Here is a 10253-nt window from a genome sequence, read left to right on the forward strand (position 1 = left end):
TTTTTTTTTTTGGAATATTTAATAGATTATAAAAATAAAATATTTTCTTTTAATAAATTTTTTAATAAATAAAAATATTTTTATATATTAATAATAATAAATATTGAAAATAAATAATATATATATATATATATAAATATATATATATATATTTTAATTTATAAAATAAATATAAAATATAAAAAATATCAATATTAAAATAATATTTAATTAGTAATATTTGTAACATTAATTATAATTATAGTCTATAAATATAATTAATAGTAAAAAAATAAAAATTATATATATATTATATATATATATATATATTATATTTTAATTTTATATTATATTATTTATTTTTACATAAATTATTTATTAAAATATTTATTATTATTTTTTTTATTATATTTTTTTGCTTTTTTTTTTAAATTAATTTTTTAATATATTTTTTTTTTATTAAAAATAATTATGTTTATTAAATATTTCTTTATTAATAAAAACATTATAAAATTTTTCTAATATTAAAGACTTCATATTAATATAGTAATTATTTTTGAAAATTTACTATTTTTTATAGTAGATTAAATAAATTTTTATAAATAATTAATTTATTTAATAAATATAAAAATAATAATACTTTATAAAATTATTGCAATCATTTTAATTCTAAGTTATTTTAAATAATGTAATAATTTAATTTATTATTAAATATTTTAGTTTATTTAATATATTTTTGTTTAAATATATTTAAAATCTCTTTTATATTATAAAATAGCAAATAAAATAACTAATCCTTATTATAATTTTATTTTTACTTTATTTTAATAATGAATTTTATTAAAGAAATATTATTTAATTTCTTTAATTATCATAAACATATAAAGTTATATATTTATGTAATCTATAATTAAAACTGGAAATGAAAAAACAGAAAAACGATATCGTTATTTATTTTATATCAAGTAATTATTAATTTTTTTATAAATATATGATTATTTTTTAATTTTAAAATTCTATTTAAATTAATATTTATTAGTTTAATTATTTTTTATTATTTTTTCATATAAATAATATTTTAAAAATAATTTTTTTTCTCGTTATTATTATTAAAGGTTTATAAAGAATATTGAATAAGTATATTTATTTATTATAAAATAATTAATATAAACAAATAACTTATATATTTAATAAAATTTGAATTTTTTTATATGATAATCATCAATCATTATTTAATTTATTAAAAAATAATTATTTTTTTTTGTAAATAAAATTTTATAAATTAAAATTCTTAAACTTAAATTTATTTTTATATAAAATACATTAAAATTTATATTAAAAATCAAATCTATTTTTTATTTTATTTTTTAAATAAATAAAATATTTTATTAAATTTTAAAAATTCTTTTTTTTTAAAAATAAATAAAAAAAAAATATATAATATATAATTTTTTTTTTTTTTAAAAAAAAAAAATATAAAAAAATGAAATCATAATTATAAGTTTATGCAAGACTAAAACCTCAGTAAATTAACAAAAAAAATTAATAAAAATTTATTTATTTTTATAAAAAAAGCGATAATAAAGAAATTCCTTTCGATATTGATAAACAAAACAAAAAATTATTTATTGGTTCAAAATTAAATCGAAATTAAATTATAAACAACAATAAAGTAAAAAACTAATAAAAAAAAAAAATTAAAAATAAAAAAGGATACATTCGAATATAATTTTGCAGATATTTTAGATTATAATACTACATAAGATTAAGTATTTAACCAAGTAGCAATACCAGTTGTATAAAAGTATTTAATTATTTGAAATAAAAAATAATTAAAAACAAAAAAAGTTGCCTTGATGGATATAATGGTACAATATTTGCATATGGACAAACAGGATCAGGAAAAACATATACAATAAGTGGTTCAGGTATTTATATATATATATATATATATATATATATATATATATATATATATATATATATATATATATATATATATTTTTATATATTTAATTTATTTATATTTATATATTTAGAATAATGGGTAAATAGAGGAATAATACCAAGAGTAATGTCTTATGTATTTGATTAAATAGATTAAAGATAAAACTAATACGAGTATAGAGTATATGTATCCTATATGGAAATTTATAACGAAAAAGCTTATAATTTATTAAACGAAGATCATTTAATAACTCCTATAGAATAGTGGAATAAAGTAATTTAAAAATAAAAAAATAAAAAAATTAAAAAATAGATTGAGTTTAAAAGAGATAATTAGGGAAATATACATTTAAATAATATATCATTACATGAAATAGATGATGCTAAACCCGGTATAGATTTATTAATGATGGGAAACTATATAAGAAAATAAGCAGCAACACCAATGAACTAAAATTCATCGCGTTCACATTGTATATTTACATTAACTTTCGAGGTTAAACATATAGAAAGTAATACATGCTTTGTTTCGAAATTAAATCTAGTGGATTTAGCGGGATCTGAGAGAACATCAAAAACAAATCATGATGGGGTACTTTTAAACGAAGCAAAATATATAAATTTATCATTAAGTTATTTAGAATAAGTTATTGTAACTTTAAATGAAAAAAAAAAAAATAGACTTAGATAACATATACCTTATAGATAATCAATTTTGACTACTTTATTAAAAGATTCTTTAGGAGGAAATTGCAAAACTGTTATGGTATGCACTGTATCTATGGATATGGATAATTACGAAGAAACTTTATCAGCTTTAAGATTTTCGTAAAGGGTAGGATAATTGGAAAATGAAGTATTAAAATAAAAAAATATATAAAAATATATATTATATATATATAAAACATATATATATATATTCTATTATATATAATTTTTTTAATATTCATTGTAAATTTAATTATGTATATATTTATTTTTATATTTATATATTATTAATTTTTTTCAATATTTTTTAATTTTTTCTTTTATATAGATTCATGTTAATGAAAAAGTAGATTTAAAATAAACTGTTTAAAAATTATAAGTTGAGAAAAAATAATTAATCTAGTATTTTTTTTTTTTTATATAAAATAAAAAAATTTATTAGAGAATTGTAAAAATATTAATAAATTGTTGGCGATATAAATAATTATCAACTCGAAGAATAAAAACAATCTTGTAAATTTTATGAAAATAATGATAATTTAGATTATAAAGACGACGACGATTATGATTTAGATTAAATTTTAACTAAGGTTGACTAATATATGAATGAAAAAATTGATAATTTAGAAGTTAAAGATTTAGAAGAGGCTAAATTATGCTTTAGAGCTATGAAAGAATTACATAATTCAAGAATGGAAGATTATTTAAAAGAATTATATACTATTTCTAAAAAATTATAATAATACGATGAGTTCTTGCCTTAAAAAAATTAATTTAAAAAATGATTATATTTTATTATATGTTACACAAATTTATTAAATTATTATATATTTATATATGTTTATATATTTATATAAATTATTCTAATATTTTATTATTATTTTTTTTTAAAACAAAAAATATTATATTTATTTTTAAAAAGTCATTATAAAATTATTAAAAAAAAAAAATATTAAAATAATACATATTTTGAATATGTCAATAAATAAAAAAATTAAAAAAATTATTCATATTTAGATAATTTATATAAATTGAAAAAAAAAATTATTTTGTTATTTAAATTATATTAATTTAGAAAATAAATATCTTTTTTAAATGGTGGGGGCCTGTTATTAAAAATATTTTTTATTTATAATAATATAAAAAAATATATAATTTATATGAATAAAAGTAAAAATAAACAAAAATAAAAATAAAAAAATTAATATATAAAAATATATTTAAAATTATAATAATATAAAATAATAATAAAAATAAAAAAAAGTAGTATATATAAGAAAACATTATATATATTAAAAATATAATTTAAAATATTACATATAAATATATACATATATACATATATACATATATACATATATATATATATATATATATATATATATATATACATATTTATGTATATGTTTCTATACATATATATATTATATTTTTTATATAAATTAAAAAATCTAAATTTAAATTAAATAAATATATAATATATTTAATAAAAAAATATTCCTACTATAAAAAAAATAGAATTTAATAATGCATTTTTTATGCGACAAATGCAATAAATATTTCGCTAAAAATAGTAAACTAAATCGACACATCAGGGAAACTCATTTAAACATAAAATCATATGTTTGTCATGAATGTGGAAAGAATTTCAAACGAAATTCTCATTTAAAAAGGCACTTTATATCGCATACAGACAATCCAAAACCTCATAAATGTAATTTTTAAGGCTGCTATATGTCATTTACATGTAAACACCATTTAATAAGGCATATAAAAATAATTCATATGGAAGAATACTAATATATATGTCCAAATTGTGATGCCAAATTTCCTAAAAAAGTATCTTTAAATAAGCATTTGACTAGCATACATGGTTTTAAAAAACCCTTAGACTGTATTTTATGTAAAAAGTAATATTTTAGTTAGGAAGAACTTAAATTTCATAGAGAATACTAATGCGAAAAAAGATAAATTTAAGAAGAAAATTAATTAGAAAATTAAAAGAAAAACAAAAAATTTTGTTCTGAATATTAAGAAAATGCTAATTTTTATATAAATAAAGAAATAGAGGCAAATTAAATATTTAAAGAAGAAAAAAATTATGAATAAAATAAAAACAAAGTAAATGAAATATAAATTAATAATGAAAAAGAAAGAAAAAATAGTATTTCTGATGTAGCTGATAATATAACAATATTTAAATAAATTTTTATAGAAAATTAAAGTAGAAAAACTTCATTTTTTGAAGGTAAAAATAAAATACAAGAAGATTATTTTAATATAAATAATAAAATAATTTTTGAAAATAATAATAATTTTAACGGTATTGGGTTTCATTAAGATATATATAATTTAAATTCTTAATAATAGATTGTACAATAATAATAAATACAAATTTAATAATAATCTTATAGTTAAATTTTTTAATAATAATAATAATAATAATAATAATAATAATAATAATAATAATAATAATAATATATATAAGATATATAATTAAATAAGCAATAAAAATATTTAATTAAAAAAGAAGAAGTAAATGATTAGAAAAAAAATTAAAAATTAACTAAAAAAACTACTAAAAATGAAAAATTATATAAATGTAATGAGTAAAATTGTGATAAAGTCTATACAAAAGTAAAATTACATATATATATACATCTATTTATATCTATTTGTATATTTAAATATTTATATTTTTATTAAAAGATTTCTAATCTTAAAACTCATATTAGAACTTTTCATTATAAAAGAAAAGACTTTAAATGTCATTATGAAAATTGTAATTCAGATTATTTACATAAAAAAAGTTTAAAAGAGCATATTTTTAGAGTTCATGGCGAATTTTTATAAAATACAAAATAATCATCTATTTAATAATAATAATCTTAATAAACATATAAATTAGAAGTAGAAAGTAAATTATTAAAAAATTTATAATTTAACAATATTGATTAATATGCTGATATACATTAAAATAATTTTATTCATGATAATCATAACATAAATGGTTATTTAAATGATTTAATAAAATAAGAATTTATTGGTAGTTAAAATTAACAATTATTTTTACTTAATAATTAATAAGTTTTATAAGATTAATAAGATTTATAAGTTTAATAGGATTAATTAGTTTAATAAGATTTAAAAGTTTAATAGAGTTAATAAGGTTAATAAGATTAATAAGATTAATAAGATTAATAAATTTACAAAGTTTAATAAGATTATTAATACTAATAAGATTTATTGGATTATTAAGATTAATAAGATTATAATAATTAAATTTATCATATTGATCTTTCTAATAACTTTATGTAGTAACAATAAATTAAATAATAATAAATAAATTTAGATCCGAATTTAATAAATTAAAGTTTTAATAATATAAATATTAATTAAAACCATAAAAATTAAAACATATCTTCTTAAGTTTTTAGAGCCTGATTATTAATTATCATAAAATAAAAAAATAAATATGAATATTATTTTTTATTTTTTTTAAGTATATCAGAAATTTAATTATTATTTAACATTTTTTTTATTAATTACAAATAAATAAAATATAAAATAAATAAATTTGATAAATTAAAAGATAAATAAATAAAATAATATATGTACTTAATATACTAATGTATTTTTACTATTTTCTATATATTTTTGTTGATTAATTAATACCCGTACTTTTTTTTTTTTTTTAACAACTTTTATTAAATATAAATAAATAATTTAATTTCAATTTTAAATAATATAATCTTTTTTTTTTTTTTTTTAATATTATTTTTTAAATGAAATTAAATATTTAGAATTTAATTAAAAAAAAAAAAAATTAATTTAATATAAAAAAATAGATATAAAATTAAAATAAAAAAATGGACTTTTTAGTTTACAAAAAAAGAAAATTACAAAAAATACACAAAATAAAAAAACCCAAATAAGAATAAACTATTTCAATAGAAAAACCTCTTAAAATTATATAAAAAGCAAATTTGAAAGTAAAAATAATTAGAGATTCAGATACTGAAGAAGAAGAAGAATAATAAATTTAATTAGATCCTTAAAACGAGATAATATAAGAAGAAATATAAGACGATTCTTCATTTTAAATAGAATAAAACTTATTAAAGCCTACAGAAATTTAAAATAAAAAAAAAGACTAAAAAAATAGCAACGAAAAAAAATAACAAATTCCTTAAATAATTAATTTTTCATAAAATCCTACTAAAGTAAAATTAAATCAAATATCAATATGTATTCCTGATTCGATAATATCGATTCCTTAATCTTCCGAACTTCGTAGTTATTTTATAAGGTTTAAAAAAAATAGTCTTAATAATATTTTTAAAAATAATAAATAGTGAATTAGCCCGAACTGCAGCAATATTTTGTGTTGATGAAATAATAATATTAAAAGATAATTCATATAAGAGTAAGTCCACAAATTTCGAATAAGGTCCTTATATAGCCCGAAACTTATAATACTTGGAAACTCCTTAATATTTAAGAAAGCAATTGTTCCCTATACACCCTGATCTTAAAAATGCAGGCTTAATGAACCCTATAGAATGTCACCATCATCTAAAATAAGACCAATATTGTAAATATAGAGAAGGAGTAGTAGTCAGTAGACCTATAAAAGGCGGAGAAGATAGCTCTTGGGTTGAAATCGGTTTGAAAAAATAAGCAAAAGTAAATTATAGATTAGCTGCGAATACGAGAATTACATTAAAACTAGAAGATGATACACTTGATATTTAAAATAAATACTATAATGCTGAAGTTGTAAGTTAAAAAGAACCGAAAGAAAAAATGGGACTATTTTGGGGATATTCAGTTAGATTAGCTGATAATTTAACTTAAGTTTTTAAAGGAGAAAATGATATTAGTATATATATATATATATATATATATATATATATATATATATATATATATATATATTATTTATATATATATTTAGAATATGATGTAAAAATACTAATTAATTAAGGAGATCATGAATAATTTAATGTTTAAAATTTTAACAATAATATTAAATAAAATTTAAACGGAAAGAAGTATTTATATTTTTAATAAATATTATTTATGTATTATAACTTTATAGTTTGTTAGTTATTTTTAGTGGATATAATAACCTTTAAAGTATAGTTGATAGTGATGAATATTCTAAAATAACAGGAAAAGATGCTTTATTATATTTTGATGCTAATTTTACATTATAATAAGGTGGTTTTGGAGTTAAATAATTAAGATTAGAAGTAAATATATACATATATATAATTAAAAATTTATATATAAATATATAATTTTTACTTTTTTTTATTTATTTATTTTATAAAAAATAAGGAATAACTTACATAAACTTTATTTATTATTAGATAAATGTTTTAATGAAAAAAATAATATATATATATATATATATATATATATATATATATATATATATGTTTTATATGTATTTTATATATTTTTTTTATTTCACATTTATTTATTTATATTAATTATATTTTTTTTAAATAAAAATATATTAAATATTTAACATTTCATTATATAAATGAAAAGAAAAATAAGTCAAGAAAATGTAAAATTAATAAAATTATAAAAAGAATCAATTATCTTATCTCAAAAACCAAGTTGTCCTTAAATATATATAGATTTTTTTACTTAAAAAGTTGGATAAACATCTCCTAAAAAAAAGTGATAAAAAAAAAAAAAAAAATTATTAAATAAATAATTTCAAAGAAAAATTTCATTAATATAAACATCGAAAAATTAAAGTAAAGATAAAAAATAACAAAAACAATATGATAATAATAATTATAATATTGAAACATAAAACTCAGAAATAAAATATTAAAATAATTCCAATAATGAAAACTTTTTATAAACTCCTAGTAAAAGTCCATATTTAAACAATTAAAACTAAACATAAGTATGTAGAATAAACCTAAACCCAAATGCAATTTAATAATAATAATCTAAAAAATCAAATTCAAGAAAGAAAAATAATTCTTAAGAATTAAGCATTTTTTAAAAAATTAAACACGATTCATATATATAAGAGCCTTAAAATTAAAAAGAAAAAATAAACTAAAAAAATATAAATATACTCGAAAACTAAATTTTATAAAAGGATTAATAAATAAACGAATAAAACATTCTAATTTAAAAATTATAAAAGAATATTAACGAAAACCAAAATTTTCAAATATAAAAATTAGAAAAAGAAAATTAATAATTAAAAAAAAATATTCAAGAATAATAAAATCAACTTTAAGAAATTTTCGAAACATTAAATTAAAAAAATATTACTTAAAAAAAAGTTAAAATTATTTAATTTTAATTTAATATTCACACATATATATATATATATATATATATATTTTTAGTATTAAGAATAATTAAATATAAATAAAAGTCAAGAAATAGAAATTTTATGTCTTCGTGAGACATATGATAATGTCTAAAGAGAATTATAATAAGTTCTGAAATAATATAATTAATTATAAAAACAATGTGAAACTTAATCAATAGAAATACATCATAAAAATAGAGAAATCTTAGATTTATAATAGTAATGTGATATTTATAAAATATAATATGAAGATTTAGTAAGTTCACTTAATAATTAAAATACTAATAGATAATCTAGGGTATAATATATATATATATATATATATATATATATATATATATATATATATTTATTTTTATATTCATATTTTTATTTTAATATTCAAGGTTATAGCAAAAATGACTTCTTCTAATGCTGAAGAAGAAATAAATGCATAATTAGCTTAATTATATTGAAAAATATAAATCCTATATTATATTATTATTTATAAAATTGAAAATCTTTTACATATTTTAATACATAATAAATAAAAGTTTTTAAAAACTTAAATTTATATAAATATAAAATTAATTAACGAAAAACAAATAATCTATATATTATTTTTCAATTTAAAAATATTTTTATAAAAAAAAAAAAAAAAAATGGGAAGAGTAAGAACTAAAACTGTAAAAAGAGCAGCAAAATCATTAATAGAACATTATTTTTCAAAAATGACTAATGATTTTCATTTCAATAAAAAAATCCTCTCTGAAGTCGCCCAAGTCCCTTCCAAAAGACTAAGAAATAAAATTGCAGGTTTTGCAACACATTTAATGAAGAGAATATAAAAAGGACCAGTTAGAGGTATCTCCTTGAAAGTATAAGAGGAAGAAAGAGAAAGAAGACTTGATTTTGTGCCTGAAAATTCAGCAATTAATGTTGAATAAGTAATAATTGATAATGATACTAGAGAAATGCTAAAAAAAATCGGTTTTTCTAACCTTCCTGGATTAGTTAATCAAAGAAGATAATGATTTAAACATATATATATATATATATTAAAAGAAGCTTTTTTTTATTAGATATATATATATTTTTTTGTTTAGTTCTTATAAAAATTATTTAAAGTTTTTTTTGTTTATTTGAAATCAAATAAACAATAAGTATTTTTTTTAATAAAAAAACTATAAAAAAAAGAAATGTATATATTTATTTATATAATATTTTATTTAAAAAAATAATTAAATTTTATTTACTATATATATCTTTTATAATTTTAATTTAGTTT

General features: G+C 14.5%; 3 protein-coding genes across 3 annotated transcripts, besides 25 other annotated features; all 3 read left to right on the forward strand. All coding sequences in view use genetic code 6, as the record gives it.

The window, feature by feature from the left end:
- Positions 1-51: 51 nt before the first annotated feature.
- Positions 52-102: a microsatellite.
- Positions 103-116: 14 nt separating this feature from the next.
- Positions 117-152: a microsatellite.
- Positions 153-277: 125 nt separating this feature from the next.
- Positions 278-335: a microsatellite.
- Positions 280-314: a microsatellite.
- Positions 305-357: a microsatellite.
- Positions 358-365: 8 nt separating this feature from the next.
- Positions 366-396: a microsatellite.
- Positions 370-440: a microsatellite.
- A 246-nt stretch (positions 441-686) lies between these two features.
- Positions 687-722: a microsatellite.
- Positions 723-1462: 740 nt separating this feature from the next.
- IMG5_087020 (kinesin motor domain protein) lies at positions 1463-3419 on the forward strand (the record flags this gene model as incomplete). The annotated part of the gene is made up of 7 exons (XM_004035781.1): positions 1463-1503; positions 1555-1651; positions 1692-1783; positions 1828-1907; positions 2019-2782; positions 2963-3036; positions 3077-3419. 7 exons carry the CDS (start codon positions 1463-1465, stop codon positions 3417-3419), a joined length of 1491 nt encoding a protein of 496 aa, XP_004035829.1.
- Positions 1913-2014: a microsatellite.
- Positions 2208-2238: a microsatellite.
- Positions 2809-2859: a microsatellite.
- Positions 3414-3512: a microsatellite.
- A 288-nt stretch (positions 3513-3800) lies between these two features.
- Positions 3801-3849: a microsatellite.
- Positions 3818-3891: a microsatellite.
- Positions 3892-3951: 60 nt separating this feature from the next.
- Positions 3952-4064: a microsatellite.
- A 994-nt stretch (positions 4065-5058) lies between these two features.
- Positions 5059-5114: a microsatellite.
- Positions 5115-5713: 599 nt separating this feature from the next.
- Positions 5714-5906: a microsatellite.
- Positions 5858-5915: a microsatellite.
- A 268-nt stretch (positions 5916-6183) lies between these two features.
- Positions 6184-6248: a microsatellite.
- Positions 6249-6503: 255 nt separating this feature from the next.
- Positions 6504-8025, forward strand: IMG5_087030 (hypothetical protein; the record flags this gene model as incomplete). Its single annotated transcript, XM_004035782.1, has 2 exons — positions 6504-6943; positions 6990-8025. The coding sequence occupies 2 exons, from the start codon at positions 6504-6506 to the stop codon at positions 8023-8025; spliced, it is 1476 nt and encodes a 491-aa protein (XP_004035830.1).
- Positions 7518-7587: a microsatellite.
- Positions 8026-8033: 8 nt separating the features above from the next.
- Positions 8034-8077: a microsatellite.
- Positions 8035-8103: a microsatellite.
- An 885-nt stretch (positions 8104-8988) lies between these two features.
- Positions 8989-9014: a microsatellite.
- A 271-nt stretch (positions 9015-9285) lies between these two features.
- Positions 9286-9335: a microsatellite.
- Positions 9330-9370: a microsatellite.
- Positions 9371-9627: 257 nt separating this feature from the next.
- Positions 9628-9999, forward strand: IMG5_087040 (hypothetical protein; the record flags this gene model as incomplete). The annotated part of the gene is made up of 1 exon (XM_004035783.1): positions 9628-9999. One exon carries the CDS (start codon positions 9628-9630, stop codon positions 9997-9999), a length of 372 nt encoding a protein of 123 aa, XP_004035831.1.
- Between the last annotated feature and the right edge of the window lie 254 nt (positions 10000-10253).

The sequence above is a fragment of the Ichthyophthirius multifiliis genome, assembly GCF_000220395.1.
Source record: "Ichthyophthirius multifiliis unplaced genomic scaffold scaff_1120509250652, whole genome shotgun sequence".
NCBI classification, from domain to species: Eukaryota; Ciliophora; class Oligohymenophorea; order Hymenostomatida; genus Ichthyophthirius; species Ichthyophthirius multifiliis.